This window comes from Schistocerca nitens, chromosome 2 (genome assembly GCF_023898315.1).
Source record: "Schistocerca nitens isolate TAMUIC-IGC-003100 chromosome 2, iqSchNite1.1, whole genome shotgun sequence".
In the NCBI taxonomy this organism is placed as follows: Eukaryota; Metazoa; Arthropoda; class Insecta; order Orthoptera; family Acrididae; genus Schistocerca; species Schistocerca nitens.
Window position 1 is genome coordinate 633505120 of NC_064615.1, and position 22740 is coordinate 633527859.

At 40.6% G+C, this 22740-nt stretch overlaps 1 protein-coding gene across 3 annotated transcripts in view; it reads left to right on the forward strand.

The window, feature by feature from the left end:
• LOC126236747 (peroxisome biogenesis factor 1) overlaps positions 1-22740 on the forward strand; it is a 404197-nt gene that overhangs the window by 195102 nt on the left and 186355 nt on the right. For all 3 annotated transcript variants that reach the window (XR_007544978.1, XM_049946282.1, XM_049946283.1), the window contains one exon: positions 4571-4635. Coding sequence is in view for 2 of the 3 variants with exons in the window: in XM_049946282.1 (XP_049802239.1) it covers positions 4571-4635 (65 nt within the window). In the remaining variant the exon portion in view is untranslated. The remainder of the gene's footprint in view (positions 1-4570; positions 4636-22740) is intronic.

Sequence of the window (22740 nt, forward strand, 5' to 3'; positions counted from 1 at the left end):
TCCTTTCACCTTTTAAACAATCATTTCGGCTGGTTCTAATATCTTTCGCTTTATTTCCATTTCCGTTTTTCCCACATCACTGATAATTTTTATCCGCTTCCCACAGGTTTTAACGTCATTATTTCTTCTTCAGACAATTGTTAGCCTCATTTTCATAATCTGTCACCACAAAACCACTCCTTTTAATATATTACACGCAGTTTTTCGCAATTTTCCCGAATTTCTCCGTCCTTTAACGTGTTTTGGCGGCAACACAACCACCTAACCTTTGTGCACATCGTTGTCTACCAACCCAAGTCCAACATAGCCCATCTCTAACAAACACCTTCTCGCCTTTTATCACACCAGATCTCCAGTTAGTTTCCAGTTCACCTTTATCCCTCCCCATATATTTTTATTTTCATTTCAGCCTCATTTTACACTCTCCACCTTCTAATACCATGTCACCCTCACAACACCCCCACAACGACCCCATTAAGTTTTATTTACATTCCCTCCGCAAACATGCCTTCGCCCTAGCCAGATTACGCTCCCATATTCTATTTTCTCAGGCTTGTCTGACATTTGGCATTACCCCCAAAGGCCTCACACTTAAAGTTCCCATCTCTGGCTGCAACCCCTCTTTCCATCAGTCCCTATACCAGTTCCAAAACGAACAATCCGTTGCCCTCACCCACCTAATCCTTCACCTACACATCAACTCAGCCAATGAACACACCCGTCAACTCCTATCCTTAATAAAAGTCCACTTTCCAACAATGTAGTGTTGTATGAAAGCTGACGCAGTCCCTCAGCCACATACTCCCGACGATCAAGTACCACGGTCGTGGAACCCTTGTCCACCGGAAGAATGACGATGGATCGGTCAGCCTTCAGATTACGGATAGCCTGGGCTTCAGCAGTGGTGATGTTGGGAGTAGGATTAAGATTTTTTGAGGAGGATTGAGAGGCAAGGCTGGAAGTCAGAAATTCCTGGAAAGTTTGGAGAGGGTGATTTTGAGGAAGAGGTGGTGGGTCCCACTGTGACGGAGGACGGAACTGTTCCAGGCAGGGTTCAGGACCATTAGGAGTAGGATTAGGATCATTTTTCTTCGTGGCAAAGTGATATTTCCAGCAGAGAGTACGGGTGTAGGACAGTAAATCTTTGACAAGGGCTGTTTGGTTGAATCTCCGAAGTTGGGCTGAAGGTGAGGCCTTTGGATAGGACAGAGGTTTCGGATTGGGAGAGAGGTTTGGAGGAAAGGTTAACTACTGAATTAGGGTGTTGTGGTTCCAGATTGTCTTGATTGGAATTTTGAGGTTTTGGAGGGAGTGGAGCTGGAAGTGGGAGATTGAGTAGATGGGAGAGACTGGGTTTGTGTGCAATGAGAGGAGGTTGAGGTTTGCTGGAAAGGTTGTGAAGGGTGAGTGAGTTGCCTTTCCGGAGGTGGGAAACCAGGAGATTGGATAGTTTTTTGAGGTGGAGGGTGGCATGCTGTTCTAATTTACGGTTGGCCTGTAGGAGGATGCTCTGAACAGCCGGTGTGGATGTGGGAGAGGAAAGATTAAGGACTTTTATTAAGGATAGGAGTTGACGGGTGTGTTCATTGGCTGAGTTGATGTGTAGGTGAAGGATTAGGTGGGCGAGGGCAACGGATTGTTCGTTTTGGAACTGGTATAGGGACTGATGGAAAGAGGGGTTGCAGCCAGAGATGGGAACTTTAAGTGTGAGGCCTTTGGGGGTAATGCCAAATGTCAGACAAGCCTGAGAAAATAAAATATAGGAGCATAATCTGGCTAGGGCGAAGGCATGTTTGCGGAGGGAATGTAAATAAAACTTAATGGGGTCGTTGTGGGGATGTTGTGAGGGTGACATGGTGTTAGAAGGTGGAAAGTGTAACATGAGGTTGAAATGAAAATGAAAATGAAAATATATGGCGAGAGATAAAGGTGAACTAGAAAGCAACTGGAGATCTGGTGTGAAAAAAGGCGAAAAAGTGTTGGTTATAGCTGGGCTATGTTGATCCTGTGGTGAACTTGGGTTGGTAGACAACGATGTGCACAAAGGTTATGTGGTTGTGTTGCCGCCAAAACACATTGAAGGGTGGAGCAATTCGGGAAAATTTCGAAAAAACGGCGTGTAAATGTATTAAAAGGAGTGGTTTTGTGGTGGCAGATTGTGAAACTGAGGCTAACAATTGTCTGACTAAGAAATAATGACGTTAAAACCTGTGGGAAGCGGCTAAAAAAGATCGTGATGTGGGAAAAACGGAAATGGAAAAAAAGCGAAAAAAGGCGAAAGTTATTAGAACTAGCCGAAATGGCTGTTTAATAGCTGAAAGGAACTGTTTGTGAACTGGAAACGGTGGATTTTGTAGCAGCGGTAGTTGAAAGCGGAAAAAAAATTTTTTTTGGTTATGGTTTGAAAGTGGGTTACGTATTATTGAGTATATGTAGGCGGGATAAAATTGTATGGTAGATTCGGTAAAAAGGAGAAGGTGAATACAAAGTGAAACTACTTGCAAAAACAGAATGAGAAAATAAGATGACAGGAAAGATTTCGGAATGCAACAGTGACAATAACAAACGTAATTGTTGGGTTCAAATTAATGATATGAATATAATATAGGGAAACATTCCACGTGGGAAAAATATATCTAAAAACAAAGATGATGTGACTTACCGAACGAAAGTGCTGGCAGATCGATAGACACACAAACAAACACAAACATACACACGAAATTCAAGCTTTCGCAACAAACTGTTGCTTCATCAGGAAAGAGGGAAGGAGAGGGAAAGATGAAAGGATGTGGGTTTTAAGGGAGAGGGTAAGGAGTCATTCCAATCCCGGGAGTGGAAAGACTTACCTCGGGGGAAAAAAGGACAGGTATACACTCGCGCACACACACATATCCATCCGCACATACACAGACACGAGCAGAAATGTCTGCTCGTGTCTGTGTATGTGCGGATGGATATGTGTGTGTGCGCGAGTGTATACCTGTCCTTTTTTTCCCCAAGGTAAGTCTTTCTGCTCCCGGGATTGGAATGACTCCTTACCCTCTCCCTTAAAACCGACATCCTTTCATCTTTCCCCCTCCTTCCCTCTTTTCTGACGAAGCAACCGTTGGTTGCGTAAGCTAGAATTTTGTGTGTAAGTTTGTGTTTGTTTGTGTGTCTGTCAACCTGCCTGCACTTTCATTTGGTAAGTCACATCATCTTTGGTTTTTTATATATATATATATATATATATATATATATATATATATATATATATATATATATATATATATATATATATATTGTGTGTGTGTGTGTGTGTGTGTAGGGGGGGGGGGCTGAAATTGTAACTGGAGAACAGTGAGCAGATTCAAATGTATGTAGGCCTCAGTAGTTACTTGGAGATGAAGAGGCTTCGATAAGATAGAGTAGCATGGAGAGGTGCATCAGACCAGTCTTTCGACTGAAGACTACAACAACAAGTAATGCCATCTATTCTATCTCAGTTACAATGGTTTTACTTTTTACTGTCAGTACTAACACTATCCTACAACATACCTTGTCATCCTGCACCATGAAGCATCCTGAAGCACCATGAAGCAGTGTATCTTCATACAGGAACACACCATTAGGGTGTAAATGATTAGAGTTGGAATTCTCTGTGACAGGTTGAATAGCCACCAGAGCGCAATAGTTTTATTCAAGTTTAGTGTTGTTACCAGGCCTGATACTAAAAACAGGCAGACTTCAGAATTACTGTCTCCTTCATACCCTGCCATCTATACCACAGGACAAAATGCTATGTTTGAAGTGCTGCATTACCAGGGAGCATAGGCTGCTGATGGCATCACATTGTGTTCAGTGATTAATCATGATCCACAGTACCTCGGATGACCATTGTGAGACAGTATGGTGAGGAGAGGTCCCAGTCTTCCAATGTTTAGGTGGGACACAGCAATGTTACTTCTGATGTCATGCTGTGGGGAGCGAGTTGGTATAGCTTCAGGTCACTACCAAGTGATTGAGAGAACTCTGATGGTACAGCAGTGTCTCACAGGCTTTCTACACCCTCAAGTGATACCTCTCATGAAACAGCATCGTGGTGCCATTTTTCAACAGAGCAACATTCATCCACACGTGGCCCATGTGGCTAAGAACTATCTGTGTAATGTTGAGATTTTCCCATGGCCAACAAGATCCCAAGATCTGTCCTCAATAGAACATGTGTTGGGCCAACTCAGATGTCAGCTCCAATCCAGTGCCAATATCCAGAATATCAAGAATCACTTACAGCAGTTCTGGGCCAGCTTGCCTCAGGCAAGTATACAACAGTCTTGTGATATCTTTTCCAACTGAATTGGTGTATGAATCCAGAGCAGAGTGACTGCACCGTCACACTGATAAATGGACTCATACTACCAAGTTCTTGGTAAATTTGACTCAATTTTGTAATCACTCAAATAACACTACATACCAGCTGAACTCATGAAGCTTCATTTGGCTTCCTCCTCACTTTTTTATCAGGCAGTACTGTTGATTGTAGTCAATGTTGGTTTTCATTTACCATGCTGTCAATGTTTTATTGTTGTAGGGACCTGAACTGCTTTCAAAATACATAGGAGCCAGTGAAGAAGCTGTAAGGAATCTTTTTATAAGGTAAATTTATTGAAGCTTTTATTTACTTTTTTCAAATAAGTTGCCTGTAATTGATAATTTATTTGTATTTTTACTTCAAAATACATAAACTATCAGATATTGAAATATGCCGGATTTCAGTCAAAAGTTTCAATGTACTTACATCAAAAGACATTTACAGAAATGAACAAAGCTACTTAATCCATTTTATATTAAAAATAACGTCTAATTGAGCTTAGCAACACAATTTGAATTGTATGATTATTATAATTGGCCAGCTGTTTTTGACCCATTCTGGCATAAACTTACGTCTCTTAACATAATATTCACTTAGTAGAGCATAATACAGAATTGAATTAATGGAAATGTTAGTATTAGCTACATATGTGGAATGAAAGTAGATGTTAGCTTATATCAGTCAATTTGAAATCATACAATGCTACATAAATTATTCATTGAGCTCTAAAGAGCTATAAACAGATAAGATTTCTTTTTGAAGTAAGTACCATTTTGAAATATGGTCATTGACGCTTTCGGTCACCATACTCTGCATGCTCGCAAAATGATTTCAACTGTTGACTACCACAAATGCTGTACAGTGGCTTTTGCTCACATGAACATTTGTTTGTGTATGTCCAAAGTAGCTCAATAGTGTGAAAAATGCCATTGATAGTGAAATACACATTGCTATTGATTTGTTGAATTCAAGAGATGTAAAAGGTGCCAAAATTCATCAGAATATTTAGTAAAGTCTATGGAAAAAGCACTATGAATGCTGGAATGCTTAGAAAATGGTGCATAGCATTTAAAGTCATTATTGACGATCCGATGCAGAAGATGGGGGGGGGGGGGGGGGGGGGGAAAGATTTAGACGGTAGGCAATGCATGATTTCATCATCATCTTGTACCTTCCCTCACATTTGAAGAAGTGTTCTATACGGAATGATGACAGAATGCTTACAGTATCGGAAGTAGTTTTCATGTTAGATTAGAAAAATGCTGATTTGAGTTATACAAAACTAATTATTTAGCAAGTGCAGTGACTTTCCTCCAGAGATACTATGTTGAAGGAAATAAGTTTTTAAGCTAAATTATCACTGATATTGAAACATGGGTTGCTCATGTTATACATAAATCAAATCAACAGTTCTTGGAATGGAGATATTCAACATATGCTAAGAAAGTGAAGTACTAGCAAACAATTTCAGCCATAAAAGTAATGTTTACTATGTCCCGAGACAGGGGCGGTATTTTGCTTGTCGATTTTTGCTTCGAGGTAGCTCACTCAGTACAGATAGTTACTGTGAGAACTGAAAGAAACTATTATGTGCAATCCAACACAAAAGGTATGGCATACTTAGTAGAGACATCATTGTGCTGCATGAAAATGTCTGTTCCTTTGTGGCTCAATGCACTTAAGATCTCTTCACATCGTACAACTGGGGACGATTTAATCATCCTCCAGATAGCCCTGACCTAGCACCTACTTTGTGCTCAAAGAAGCACCTTGTCAGTTAACACTGTGAGGAAGATGATGACATAAAATCAAGACTAGTGAAAAAATGGTTGGCATTTTTTATGAGAACGGATTTCAGAAGCTGGTAGAAAGATACAGTAAGTGCCTTAATACAGATGGAAACTATGTTGAGAAGTAGATTTAAGTGCAGGCTTCCATGTAAAAATAAACTTGTTGCAGTATTGCTTTTGTTTTTTATTTTGTTTTAAAATGGTACTTGTATTTAGTCTGATATTTCAACAATCTAAGCCATTTTAAATTTTAGAGCTGGTTATTAACAAATTGAGGTAACTAAATAAATCAAGTTATTCCAACTTTACCCCACACATCATGGAGGCCAGTGAGTATCTGCAGTTCATCTATCAGGTTGACACAGTCTGGCGGGACAGTGGGCATATTTTACCATGTTTGTACCTCATTCTGTTGTATGAATAAAATTATAATTATTAGTACTCGTACATCTGATGTGTGGCAAGACTTATTTCCAAAATGCTCCCGCATAATGATCAAGTTATAAATGTCTTGAGCTTTTTTGTGAAGTAGTAGTAATTATGGCTTCCAGAATTTTGGCTTGTCATTCTCACTTCATTAGTAAGAACTGTTCTTGTTTACTGGAAAACAAACTTAATAATAATAATAATAATAATAATAATAATAATTGGAGAAACCAAAAAGAAATTCATGATGTGCAAGTGTGCAGAGGTGCAAATATCAATTCGAATCATTATTTAACCAGAACAAAAAATAAATTCACACCCAAGAGGAAATTCAAAAGAAGAACACCACTGATCCCAAAATTTGTTCTACACAAAATCAGAGACTCCAAAATCACTGAAAAATGGGAAGAACAACACGCAGAAGATTGGGAGAAATTTCAAACTAAAATCATAAAAACTGCAAGAGATCTGATCTTTCTTCACAAAAAACCAAAATACCCTTGTGGAATCAAGAATTCTAGAACGCACAAGAAGAAAGAAGAAACTACTACTTCTACTACTACTACTACTACTACTACTAGTACTAGTACTAGTACTAGTACTAGTACTAGTAGTAGTACTCCTACTCCTAGTACTACTCCTCCTACTCCTGCTACTCCTTGGCACAACAGCCTTTGTGGGGAACCTCTGCCCACTCTTCTCTGCTCGCTGCCTTGGCTCTCCGTCTTCTCACTCCCATCCTTCTCAAGTCCTATTCCACGTTGTGTGATCCTTGGTCTGCCTCTTATACAACATCCACCTGGTTTTCCTTTGAAAACTTTCTTGACTGTGCTGTTATCCACCATTCTTTCTACATGTCCCAACCAACGTAATCTATTACTCTTTATTTCAGTCATGATATCTGGTTTGTTGTACAACTCTCTGATATCCTTATTATTTCTGACTCTCTGTAAATCCCTATCATTCACTGGCCCATACATTTTCATAAGTATCTTTCTTTCCAATCTGAGTAACAACTCCTCATCGTTTTGTGTCATAGTCCAGGTCTCTGAACCGTACATCACCACAGGTCTAACTACTTTACGATACACCATCAGCTTCAGATTCCTACTAAGGCTCCTTGCTTTAAACACTTTAACCAGTGCAAAGTAGCTTCTGTTACCAGCTGCAATCCTTGCATGTATTGCTTCTCTCATATCATTATTCTCAGTTACCAGTGACCCAAGATATGTAAAGCTCTCACAGCATTCACATTCTTTTCTGTTCAAAGTCATGCTTCTTTCTCCTTCACTATATCTTTTCCTAGATGTTAATGTATACTTGGTCTATGACTGATTAATGGTCAGCCCCATCTCTGCACCATATCTTTCTACTTTCTCAAACTTTTCTTCCAGGTGCTGTTTCCTCCTGGTTAACAAATCAATATCATCCGCATATGCAAGCTCCTGGGTAACTCTATTACACAGTGTTCCCCCAGGGCTGTTGCTTTGTGTATTTCACATTACACTCTCCAAGGCCTTGGTTAACTTCAAATGCCTTTGATAAAGTGCCCTCTACCTTTGCATACTGTTCTTCTCAAAGTCATTTGAACCAATCTTATCAGTTTCTTAGGGACTCCTGCCTCTTGCATTGCCTTCCAAAGTTGACTGCTTTTGATACTATCAATAAGCTTGTTTGAAGTCAATGAACAGCTGGTGGACATCAATGTTGAACTTGTAATATTTTTCAAAGATCTGTCTGATAGTGAAAATCTGGTCTTTAGTGGATCTACACACATCAAAAAAAGTTTTGCGTCACCCTGGTTCCCAGAACTCCTGAAGATAGACGTTGACTGTTGATATTGTGTCACAGACACAGTCCCTTTGACTGTTCAGAGATGTCACTAAACCCGCCCAAAGATATCGACAACCATGCGTGAGCAGCACCTATTAGACAGAGGTGATCCGACAGCCAATCAGTTCGTCATTCCACCAGGAAGGAGGTACACGGCTTGTGTTGTCTGTAGTTCAGCCATGCCTAGATGGTCAATGCCGCAGTTCTATCGTGTCTGCATTGTTATTTTGTGCCAGGAAGGGCTCTCAACAAGGGAAGTGTCCAGGCATGTTGGAGTGAAGCAAAGCGATGTTGTTCAGACCTGGAGGAGATACAGAGAGATAAGAAGTGTCCATGACATGCCTTGCTCAGGCTGCCCAAGGGCTACTACTGCAGTGGATGACCGCTATGTATGGATTATGGCTCGGAGGAGCCCTGACAGCAGCACCACCATGTTGAATAATACTTTCCGTGCAGCCACAGGACGTTGTGTTATGACTCAAACTGTGGGCAATAGTCTGCATGATGCGCTACTTCACTTCCGACGTCCATGGTGAAGTCCATCTTTGCAACCACAAAACCATGCAGCGCAGTACAGATGAGTCCAACAACATGCGGAATGGACCGCTCAGGTTTGGCATCACGCTCTCTTCACCGACAAGTGTCACATATGCCTTCTACCAGACAATTGTCGGAGACGTGTTTGGAGGAAACCCAATCAGGCTAAACACCTTAGACACACTGTTCAGCGAGTGCAGCAAGGTGGATGTTCCTTGCTGCTTTGGGGTGGCATTATGTGGGGCTGAAGTGTGCCGCTGGTGGTCATGGAAGGCGCCGTAATGGCTGTACGATACATGAATGTCATCCTCTGATTGATTGTGCAACTATATGGGCAGCATATTGGCGAGGCATTCATCTTCGTGGATGACAATTTGTGCGCCCATCGTGCACATCTTGTGAATGACTTCCTTCAAGATAACAACATCGCTCAACTAGAGTTGCCAGCATGTTCTTCAGGCACGAACCCTATCGAACATGCCTGGGACACCTTGGAAAGGGCTGCTTATGGACGACGTGACCTACCAACCACTCTGAGGGGTCTGTGCCGAATCGCCGTTGAGTAGTGGGACAATCTGGACCAACAGTGCCTTCATGAACTTGTGGATAGTATGCCATGATAAATACAAGCATGCATCAATGCAAGAGGGCATGCTGCTGAGTATTAGAGGTACCGGTGTGTACAGCAATCTGGACCACCACCTCTGATGGTCTCGCTGTATGGTGGTACAACATGCAATGTGTTGTTTTTCATGAGCAATAAAAAGGGTGGAAATGATGTTTATGCTGATCTCTATTCCAATTTTCTATACAGGTTCCGGAGCTCTCGGAACCGAGTTGATGCAAAACTTTTTTTGATGTGTTTATTAGTTCTGATACCACACTGGTAATTTCCTAGATACTCTTCTATGTATGTTCTTAACTGCCCAGCCATGATTTTTCCTAATACTTTATACACTATACAGAGTAGTGCAGTTCCTCTATAATTCCTGCAGTCAGCTTTGTCATGTTTCTTATGTATAGGGCAGAGAATTGCTGTACCCCACTGTTTCAGCATATTTTCTTTCCGCCATATTTCCACTATAATCTCATGCTAAACCCTTACTAGTTTTTCTCCACCATTTTTTATCATTTCTGCTGTAATATTGTCTTCTCCCAGAGCTTTATTGTTTTTAAGGGTCTTGATATAACTTTAACTTCTTCTAGTGTGGGTTCTGCTACTGATTCCTGGTGCTCTTCATCTCCGTTTACTTCCTGCTCCACCTTTTCTGCCATACTGGCATCTATCCCACCTTCATTTTTCGATTCTGCATTCAGTAGTTCACTAAAATACTCCAGCCCTCTGTCTAAAATCTGCTTTTTTCCTCCAATCAGATTTCCCTCTTTATCTTTACGAAAAACTGCTCTATGTTGGAATCCTTTTCTTATAGCTTTAACCCTCATATTTCCTTGTTTCTTGAGCAGTATTTCTCTCCTCTAACTCATCAATCCACCATTTTTCAAATTATCTCTTTTTTCTCCTACATTCCTTATCTTCTACCCTTCTCTTCTCCTGGTTTTCTTCTGTCTTCCTTCTACAGCCTTCATCAAACCACCTCTGGGTTCTTGGTTGCTTCTTTCTGCCCAGTACTGTTTCAGCTGTCTTATGTAATATTTCTTTAATTGTTTGCCATCTTTGTTCAATATCCTCTCCTGCCCACTCTTTCTCTTCATTAAGTCTATTTGTCAAGATAGTTTTATACTGTTGTGCTGTAATTTCATCAGTTTTTAACTTGGTATCATCAAACTTTGGCATGATAGCTTTATTGGCTATTCCCTGTCTGTATTTGATTCTTACCAAATAATGATCATTATCTCCATCTGCACCACAACAGCTATCCACCTCTAATATATCTGAAGCATGTCGTCTATCTATGAGTATGTGATCATTCTGATTTTTTGTGATCCCATCTGGGGAGCTCCATGTAACTTTCCTTATATCATTCCTTGGCATCCATGTGCTTTTAATAATCACGTTATTGCTCATGGAAAAATCAATTAGTTCGATACAATTATCATTAGAAACATCATGCAGACTCTCCTTACCAGCTGTTTTCCTGTATGAGATTTCTTTTCCTACTTGAGAACTGAAGTCCCCCATAACCACCTTAACATCGTGCTTTGCCACTCCAGCTATTCCCTGCTCCAGTTGCTCATAGAATACATCTTTTTCCACCGACTCTGCATCTTCTGTTGGTGCATGTGTAGATATGAAGGGTATATTGAAGAAATGGGTTTTCATTCATAATACACAGATTCTTTCAGTAACAGGCTTAAAGTTCAATGTGACAGACTTTTGAGCATTATCAGCCAGAAAACCTGTGCCTCCATATCTTCTGCTTCCACAGCTGTAAAACAGTGTGTGTGTCCCAGATGCTAATATTCTGCTTCCTTTCCATTTCACTTCTTGTACTGCCACTATCGTCACATTATATTTCTTCATTTCCTTTTTCAGGTTCTGTAGTCCTCCAGGCTTGTTCGGTGTTCTCACGTTCCATGTTGCTAAATACCAATTTGTGTGCCGTTTCTGTTGCCAAGGCTGTTTATCCGTTACATCCATCTGGCTTTCTTTGTACTTTGGCTCCACAACAAGCTCTTTTTTCTGGGGCGAGGTTGTTAGTCTCACCCGCATCTTGGAGAACCTGGGTTTTTTTAAGGTTCACTCCCCAGGGAGGGTTGGCTTCCCTACGCCTATAGAGCCTCCCCTGCCCTATGTTGTGGGACACACTTCATCTTCTCCTCCGCCGACACCAGTCCGGCTTGGGTGACTCTGCCAGTAACTGTGCTACCACTTGCACAACTCTCGGCTTCATTGGAGCACCCAAACCTCCCACCTGGCACTGAAGGTGCCTACGATAGGGCGGTGTGCCCTGGGAGGGAAGAAAGAAGAAAGGCATTTCAAACTTACAATTGAAATAAATCAGAAGAAACACAGAGCAAATTTTTTGAAATGCACAAACAGACTTCTAAGATTTTGAGACAAATTAAACAAAAATATGTTAGTGAGCAACTGCAGTCAATCGAATAAAACTTCAAAAACTACAATACACATGATTTCTATAAGAGCTTCACAAACCAGATCAAGTAGTACTCACCACAAAACGTTTGCTTTCGAAAACAATGTAGTAAATTGGCCCTGACAAATAAAGAAACTTGCCCAATACTAGTCACATATTTTTCACAGTTTTTAAATTGTCCAGAACCCAAAGAGAGATTCCTGAAAATGCAGCCAGAAATCTCGCCACAGAACTTGTCACCACCAACACAAGAAGAAATTTATCCGCACATCAAGAAACTTAAAAGCAATAAAACATCAGGGGAGAACAGAATTGTAGCAGAACTCTTGAAAAATTTAGGCCCAAATTCACTCGGAGAAATTACTCAAATTATCCAAAACATTTGGCAAAATGAAAAAGTCCTCAATGGCTGGAAGATTGCTCTGATTCATCCATTAAATGAAAAAGGTAATATATCAGATGTAAACAACTATATGGGTATCTCTCTGTTACCAGTCACCTACAAAATTCTATCAGCTTTTACCTTGAATAGAACACAACAGTGATTAGAACCCAAAGTAGCAGAATATCAAGCAGGATTCAGACCAAACAGATCATGTCTGGAGCAATTTTTCAACCTCAAAACCATACTCAAAATGTGAGCTCTCAGAGAAAAACCCTGTAGTATGCCCATTTGTAGATTTCAAAAAAGCATACGATTCAATACACAGGCCCTCACTGTTCCAAATTTTAGTAGAGAGGGGGGGGGGGGGTTGGATCCCAAGACATGAGAAATCAGAAAACAAACACTAATTGGCATGAAATCTAAAGTAAAATTTATTGGGGAGATCTCAGAACCCGTCAACATTCCAACAGGTGTGAGACAAAGTGATGGACTCTCTCCTATTCTGTTCAATGTAGTTCTAGATAAAGCTATGCAAGAATGAGAGAAAGAACTCAAGAAATGTGGGCTTTGGGAGCCAATCCGAATGGGCATTTACAAAAACAACTTCTACTGACCATATCTTGCATTTACAGACGACCTGGCGATACTAACAGTGGATGAACAGACTGCAGTCAAACAGATGGAAATACTCAAAGAATGTGCAGAAAAAGTAGGTTTACAAATTTCATTTGAGAAAACTTAATTTTTTTATTCAAAAACAGAAACTGCAAGCTTGAAAACAAAACATCATAAAATTAACGGAGTCCCAGACTTTAAATTCCTTGGAGAATTCATTGAACTGAAAGTTCACAGCAACATCTCCTCCAAAAAATTAAAATTGAATTAGGGTTAACACAAAACGTCTACAATAAAAAATCAATGTCAAGAGGGGCAAAAATTTGACACTACAATACTGTCATAAAACCAGCAATCCTCTAAGTGAGTGAAACACTAACCCTTAACAGAAAACAACAACTTGAAGACATCAAAAAAGAAGAGAGAAAGATCATCTGGAAAATTCTAGAAGGAAGACGTACCCAAGACAGTTATAGCCTACAATCCATTAAAACAACACAAAAGTTTTCAAACATTGAAACTGGTATTGGAGAAAGGCAAATGAAATTCTTTGGTCAACTCAGCCAACTACTAGAAAATCGATTGACAAATAGAATAATAGATTAATAGATTCTGTAATATAACTTAAGAACTCCACACCTTGGCTAGATGAAATTTGAAAGGACCTAAATACTGCAACATAAGACCAGCCAACATCCTAAAAAGAGACGACTTGAGACACAAAAGAGACAAATGAGAAGTTTTATCAGAGCAACCAAAAGAGAAACAGTACATATCAATGTGGCTGGATGAGCATAAACAAGCCTTTTCAGAAAGAATGAAAGCCTGTTGTCAGAACAAGAAACATTGTTCGAATTATTTGCTTAAATCTTCCATTTCTGGGGAGAATTCACCAATAATAATAATAACAAAAAGAATAATAATTGCAGCATTCTGCATGTTCCTTCATACAGTGTGGTATGGTAAGTTGCATAGCAATCAGTAATTTGTCACGCAGTGGAGAATGAAGTACTCCAAGAAATAAATCTGAGGCAGAAATACACCACGTCTAGAGTTTTTGCATTTTCTTCATATGATGTGCTTCAATTAGGAGATGAGTTTGATGCAACTAAATTTAGATATCTGACTTTGTGCAGCTTTGAGTTTCAATACAAGGCTTTAGAACCTGCTTATAGAAAACCGATTGAAATTATTTAGCATTCCGGTTTCAGTTGCACCAGATACTATACCTGAGAAATGTGACTCAAATGAATTGTTTTGTAAAACTTAAATGTATTAAAGGGCAAGTATTACAGCAACATGATTTTGCTATGACAAGGGTGTGAATTATGCATAGAAGATTTTCACATGTTACACAGAAATGCAGCTAAGACCATGTCTTATATTTTGGTTAATTTTTCATTGTCAACTATTTTGTTTCATGGAAAGGATAAAAATAGAGAAATGTCACATATTTAAAATCTAACACTGAAGAGCATTCTGCATCATGTGACAGCTTGAAGTTAGAGACTAAGCATTTCATTGCCAGTGAATGGGGAGAAAAGCTTTTGTTCCTTAAATTAAATAAAATGTTAATATTATTTTCTTGGCTTACTTGACTTTATTCCTTTGGCCCCTGTGTGGGCATAGGGCATCCAGGAGAACTCGCCATCCGTCTCTGTCTTTGGCCATTTGTCTCAATTCTGCCCAGGCCTTGCCAATTATTTTTGCTTCCCCTTCCACTGTCCTCTTCCATGTGCCCCTAGGTCTTCCTCTCTTCCTTGTTCCCTGGGGATTCCATTCCAATGCTTTTTCTCAATGGCTCCATCTGGTTTTCTAAATGTGTGCCCCAACCAACCCCACTTTCTCTCTCGTATCTGGTCTTCTATAGGTATCTGGTTTGTTATTCATCAGAGCTCCTCATTACATATTTTTTCTGGCCACCAGATTTTCATGATGTGTCAAAGACACCTATTTATGAAGTTTTGTTACTGGGATGTTATCTTTTTATCCATTTTCCAGCTTTCACTGGCATACAGGAGGACAGCTTTCACATTTGTATTAAAATATGGATTTTTGTTTTGTACCTGATATTTCTAGTTTTCCATCATGGATACAATTGTATGACGGCACCTTTTAAATGTGGTTTTTCATGTAGTCTCCAGCTCCACCATCTTCCATCTCTATACTACCCAGATGGAGAAATGAGTTGACAGTCTCCACCCGCTGCTCCCCTATTAACAGTGGCACCTCCATGTTCCCTGTATTTACTCTCAGTTCCTTTGTTTTGCCTGTATTTATCTTGAAGCCAGCAGTCTCTGCCTCTTCTTTCAGCAAGTTTAATTTAGCTTGCATATCAGCCAGCCTTTGAGCTAATAAAATTATGTCGTCTGCAAAATCCGAATCCTCCAGACTGGATTCCCCACTGGATTCCTCGTCTCCTGCCTGCTGTAAACTCTTCTCATAACTGAGTCTAGAACAAGTAGAAAAAGTGTTGGTGATAAAATGCAACGCTGCCAGCCTCCAGTTGTTACTTCCATGGGCTCTGTCATATTTCCCTTGTGGAGTACACAACATTTTTAGCCATCATATAGATCTTTTATGATGTTTAAGATCTTCTGTGGTATGCCTTACTTCGGCAACACCTGCCAGAGCAGTTTATGTTTCACAGAATAGAAGGCCTTTTGAAAATCAACGAATGCCAAGCACATGGTTGCTTGGAATTCTTTGCTTTGCTCTAAAATAATCCTAAGTGTGTTAGTAAGATCAACACAACTGCATTGTGCCCTAAAACCGGCTTGTTCTTATACAGTTGCTTATCAAGAGACTCTTTAATCTGTTTAAAATAATTCTGGTGAGGATCTTACTGGGCACTGACTACAATGTAATACCACACCAGTTGTTACAGTCTGACAAATTTCCCTTTTTTGGGAGCTTTACCACCAAACCATTTTTCCACTCCTTTGGAGATTTCTCTTCAAGCCAAATATGCTTCAGCAACGGATGTCCGCGTATTTTAACAGTAATTTCAATATCGGCTTTTAAGAGCTCTGGTGCTGTGTTGTCTAGGCCTGGAGCCTTTGTATTAGGGTTTTCAAAGCAATCCCCCTGTCCATTGTGGGGCATTGCAGATTTATATCTTGATCTCCTTCGACTTCCTCTGGAACATTTCTTACCTGTTCCTCTTGGTTGTTTTCACAATTTAACAGTTCCTTGAAGTTCTCTTCCCATCTCTGTAGCTGTGCGTGTTGAACTGTAAGCATCACCCCATCCTTGTTCTTATCTGGTCTCTCTTGTCTGAAGTTCTTCATTGTCCTACAAAGATTTAACTTAAGTTTTAGTTCTTTCATGTGGCTGATTTCATTCCATGTAGCATTGGAGATCCATTCTTTCCTTTGATGTGCCTTAAATCCTAAGATTTTATCTCCCACATCTAAATAACTATCTTTGATTTTTTGCCAACATGTTTCATTTCCCTCTGCCACAAAGTTTTCTTCAGAGAGGACCTGGAATCTGTTTTGTACAAGGTGTACAACTTTGCATCCGCTGTTTTTTCCACAACATTTGAGGCTTTAATGAAACAAATTGGTTACACATGTATCATTCAATGTATTTTACATCGCAGGCCACTACTTTCTCCCATCTTTCAGGCAGTGTATGAATCCCGCATCGAAAATATTGTTCATCTTTTGAAGCAGTCCATGAATCAATCCAATTTGTGACTTCTTCATGAGATCGGAAGTGTTGGCCAGCCAGGCCATTGATATAAACAGGTGATAGTCAGAGGGAGCAATGTCTGTAGAATACGGCGGGTGGGGTAGGACTTCTCATTTTAACATTTACAAGTACGTTTTGACCTCTTCCGCAATGTGGGGTTGAACATTGTCGTACTGCAAAATCACTTTATCATGCCTCTCATTGTAGTGTGGTGGTTTTTCTTTTAATGTTCTGCTCAAACGCATTGATTGATTGATTTTAACAGGGGAGCTAAAACAGCTTAGGTCTGACCTGCCACTGCCCGTACCGAAACTAGGTTTATTGTGCGGTATCGCTGCCTGTATATCTATTAAAGCCAACCAGTGCCCTTAAATAGTGCAAGGAGTCCCTCTACCAGTTTTTTGTTAGACAATTTCTTCAAGTGTAGTTGTCCCGAAGATTCTGTATCTTTTACTCTCCAATGCCATCCATTGGAAGATTAGGTGTGATGCAGTTTCTTCACCCTCATCACAGATCCTACATTTAGGATCCTCTTCCATTATACCCCTTGTGTGTATGTGTTTTTTGAAATTCCCATGGCCGGTCATCAGTCCAGTCGTGAGTTCCTGTTCAATCCCAAGATTACAGAGCTTCTTTTAAAACATGGCTTGGGCATCATTACCTTACCATGTTTTTGATTATGGACCTTGGTCCAATATCCTACGTGCTGTTTCCTAAACCAGTTCCGTAGTTCTAATTTGATCATAGCCTTGGTGAGTATCAGTTCAGGTTCTGGTCCAATAAATGGAGCTGTTGCCCCCGTCCTACCCAATCTATCAGCTTGTTCATTGCCACAGATACCTGAGTGGCCAGGGACCCACACTAGGTTCACCCTATTGCTTCCCCCTAGCTCCACCAGAGCCCTGTGGCAATCTGCAACAATCTTAGATCTTGTTGCAGGAGCTGCCAATGATTTCAGGGCTGCCTGGCTGTCTGAATAGATGTAGATGCTATGGTCATTGTAGCACCTATGCATATTCTCCTCCACACATGCCTTCATTGCAGTAATTTCAGCTTGGAATACAGAGGCCAGTTTCCCTAAAGAGATGATGCTCTCCAGTCTTGGCTGAACCCTGTACAACCCTGCCCCAATGCCTCGGTCTGTTTTCGACCCATCGGTGAACCAAATGATGTCCCCCGTACGGCGTCAAACTGTTTTCTCCCACTGCTCCCTACTTCCAATTATTTTGTTGTCAGGCTTGTTGAAGCAGTTGAAGCAGAATTATATAATCGGAAGCCATTTCCCCAGCCATACCTATATTTACCTCACTCACTATGTTAGTGTGTGATTCTGGATATCCGAATGAGACCCAGTTTTGGCCAGTTTTAAGTCTGTGTGCCCCAGCTGCTGCCTCCATCTTAACCCAAAGGTGAAGTGGAGGCATATCCAGCATGGCTTCCATTCCAGTGGTTGGTGTGCTGCTAATTCTGCCCATTACGGCTAAGCAGGCCAATCTCTGCTACTTAGAAAGCTCCTTAGCAGCAACCCGCTGTTCTACCTTTTCCCACCACACTATGGCCCCATAGGAAATCCTAAGTCTAACCACTGTGGTGTATATCCAGTGCATACCCCTGGGGCTTAGGCTCCAGTTTTTGCCACAAGCCCTCCTAATACTCGCTAAAGTACTTTTTGCCTTTGAGCAGATGCTCTTAATATGAGGGGTCCGAGTTAGCTTCTCATCCAAGGTTACCCCTAGATATTTCACTATCCCCTTCACAGTAGAGTTTCATCGAAGAGCTTTAGATTCCAACTTGCATGCTGAATATGTCCCTTCGTAAATGGCACCACAACAGTCTTCTTAGGATTAACTCTCAGATCCTGTTTAATGCACCATTTCTGCACAATGTCCAACCCTCCTTGTGCCATATTCTTGACTGCGTCAGTGAATTTTCCAAGTATTACTATGACAAGGTCATCTGCGTATCCTTGACAGAAGCATTGTCTCGAATTTAGTTCCTCAATGAGTTCGTTCACCACTAGATTCCACAATAGAGGAGACAAAACTCCTTCTTGTGGGCAGCCTCTAGTGGTCTTAATTACCATCTTTTCATTCATCATGGTAGCCTCTACCTTCCTTCCACTAAGCATGGCTCTGGTCCACCTACATATAGTGGTCCCCAGATCATGCACCTCTGCTGCCCTTACCATGGAATCGAAGGTCGTGTTACTAAAGGCCCCCTCGATATCCAGGAAGATGCAGAGGGCTATTTCTTGGAAGTGAAGTGCTTTTTCCACCTTCCCGACGAGTTGGTGGAGAGCTGTCTCACATGATTTACCTGGTTGGTATGCGTGTTGGTTCAGGTGTAGAGGGACCCTACTTAGCCTCCTCTCCCCAACATATACATTAACCAGTTTTTCCAATGTTTTGAGAATGGAGGAGGACAGACTGATTGGTCTCATATCCTTGGCCTTGGTATGATTAATTCTCCCTGGCTTTGGGATGAAGGCAACCTTCACTGCCCTCCAAGCATTGGGAATGATTCCTACTGCTAGGCTAACCCTGAATAGCCTGCATAGGACTCTTATAAGCTTTCCTCCTGCCTGTTGCAGGAGAGCTGGAAAAATTTCATCTGGGCCAGGTGACTTGAATGGTTGGAATGTTCCCACTGCCCCGTGGATTTTGTTGAATTTCACACACTCCTTGGCCAATTCCCAGTCGTCTCTTTGAGTGCCTGAGAACCGTTGTCTCTCTGGGGTCACATACTGGTGTGTGTTGTCCGGCAGAGCATATTGAGGAAAGTGAGTTTTGAGGAGCAATTCCAGTGTCCCATGTGCTGTCTTTGTGTATTCCCCATCCTCCTTCCTCAGTGTACCTCCTGGATTGGTTGGTACTCTAGTGAGAATCTTGTGAAGTCTGGCTTTTGCAGCCGTGCCCACCACTTCCTCACAGAATGCCTTCCAGGATGCCTCCTTTGCTTGTCTTATTGCAAGATTGTAATTGACAAGGGTCTCACAATATTTAGCCCATTGTCCTTTACATCTCACAATATTAAACAGTCTCCGTACCTGTTTTCTTTGCGATTCCAGATTGTTATTCCACCAAGGAACACCCCTAATTATGCACTTCCTGGTGACTGTGCAGTTGTCTTGATATGAGGTCACTATGGCAGAGGTAACAGCCTCTGCTACTTCCTCAAATTCTACTGGCTTCCTTATCGAGGTTTTAATTTCTGATAAGCCTAAGTCAAGGTCCCTCCTGTATGTCTCCCAGTCTGTTTTCCTGGCATTCCTATAGGTCATGGTCTGTCCGATTCCCATTTCAACCTTGAATTTAATGTACATATGGTCTGGTGAGGATGGCTCCAACACCACATGCCATTGTTTGGCATAGCTACCCATTGTCATGGAACCAAATGTTATGTCAATTACTTCTTCCCTTCTGCTATTCCTGAATGTATGTTCATTGCCCCTATTCAGGACCTCTAAGTTGTTGGCTAAGAGAAATTCAAGAAGGTACTCACCTCTACTGTTGGTGTCATTGCTGCCCCACACTAGGTTGTGGGCACTGGTGTCGCATGCCACCAGCAGTTGATCACCTTGCCGATGGCAAGTCTCTATTTATTTATTTATTTATTTATTTATTGTTCCGTGGGACCACATTTAGGAGAAGTCTCCATGGTCATGGAACGAGTCAATACATGAAATTATAACACGATTGTAGAAACAGATAAAATGAAATATAAGAAACATATTCAGGTGACAAGTCGTTAGTTTAAATAAAGAAAATCAAGAATGTAACACTGGAATTTGCTTAATTTTTTAGCTCTTCCAGGAGCTCCTCGACAGAATAGAAGGAGTGAGCCATGAGGAAACTCTTCAGTTTAGACTTAAAAGTGTTTGGGCTACTGCTAAGATTTTTGAGTTCTTGTGGTAGCTTATTGAAAATGGATGCAGCAGAATACTGCACTCCTTTCTGCACAAGAGTCAAGGAAGTGCATTCCACATGCAGATTTGATTTCTGCCTAGTATTAACTGAGTGAAAGCTGCTAACTCTTGGCAATAAGCTAATATTGCTAACAACAAACAACATTAAAGAAAATACATACTGTGAGGGCAATGTCAAAATTCCCAGACTATTGAATAGGGGTCGACAGGAGGTTTTCGAACTTACACCATACATAGCTCGAACAGCCCGTTTTTGAGCCAAAAATACCCTTTTTGAATCAGAAGAATTACCCCAAAAAATAATACCATATGACATAAGCGTATGAAAATATCCGAAGTATACTACTTTTCGTGTTGAAATGTCACTTATTTCAGATACTGTTCTAATGGTAAATAAAGCGGCATTTAGTTTCTGAACAAGATCCTGAACATGGGCTTTCCACAACAGCTTACTATCTATCCGTACGCCTAGGAACTTGAACTGTTCCGTCTCGCTTATAACATGCCCATTCTGTCTGATTAAAATGTCAGTTCTTGTTGAATTGTGAGTTAGAAACTGTAAAAACTGAGTCTTCCTGTGATTTAGCATCAAATTATTTTCCACAAGCCACAAACTTATATCATGAACTACATTATTTGATAATGTTTCAATATTACACACAAGATTCTTCACTACCAAGGTGGTGTCATCAGCAAACAGAAATATTTTTGAATCACCTGTAATACTAGAAGGCATATCATTTATATAAACAAGAAACAGCAGTGGCCCCAGCACCGACTCCTGGGGAACGCCCCATTTAACAGTGCCCCATTGGGACTGAACATCATTACCACTCTCAATATTGCGGAGGATTACCTTCTGCTTTCTGTTCTTAAAGTAGGAGGCGAACCAATTGTAAGCTACTCCCCTTACTCCATAATGTTCCAACTTCTGCAGTAATATTTTGTGGTCAACACAGTCAAAAGCCTTCGTTAAATCAAAGAAAACACCTAACGTTCGCAACCTTTTATTTAATCCGTCCAAAACCTCACAGAGAAAAGAGACTATAGCATTTTCAGTTGTTAAGCCATTTCTAAAACCAAACTGTACATTTGACAGCAAATTATGTGAATTTAAATGCTGCAGTAACCTTGTATATACAACCCTCTCGATAACTTTAGCAAACACCGATGGCATAGAAATAGGTCTATAATTGTCAACATTATCCCTGTCTCCCTTTTTATAAAGTGGCTTCACTACCGAGTACTTTAATCGGTCAGGAAACCGACCACGCCTAAAGGAAAAGTTACAGATATGGCTAAGTACTGAGCTAACATACGTGGAACAATACTTCAGTATTCTGCTAGATACCCCGTCATATCCATGAGAGTTCTTGGTCTTTAGTGATTTAATTATTAACTCAATCTCCCTCTTGTCAGTATCATGGAGGAGCATTTCAGGTAACAGTCTCGGAACACTTTTTTCTAAGAGCGCTATATGATTCCCTGTTGGGACTAGGTTTCTATATAGTTCACCTGCTATATTCAGAAAGTGATTATTAAGTACTGTACATATATGCGACTTATCAGTAACACGGACATCCCCACTACGCACTGATTCTATATTCTCGACCTGTCTCTGCAGACCAGCCACTTCCTTTATGACTGACCATATGGTTTTAATTTTATCCTGAGACTTAGCTATTCTATCTGTATACCACATACTTTTTGCCTTCGTAATAACTTTTTTAAGCACCTTACAATACTGTTTGTAATGGGCTGCTGCATTTAGATTTTGACTGTTTCTAACGTTTTGATATAATTGCCACTTTGTTCTACAAGATATTCTTATCCCATTAGTCAGCCACCCAGGCTGCCTGTTTGTGCTTGTACCCTGTTTTGAACGTTCTAACGGAAAGCAACTTTCAAAGAGCACGAGAAAAGTCTTGAGGAAAGCATTATATTTATCGTCTACTGTATCAGCACTATAAACATCTTGCCACTCTTGATCCTTGATAAGGTTTACAAAAGTCTGTACAGCAACTGGATCAGCTTTCCTAAAAAGTTGGTAACTATTTTTAACATGTGTTGCAGCACAAAAATCTTTTAGACTTAAAATTTGTGCATCATGATCTGAAAGGCCATTC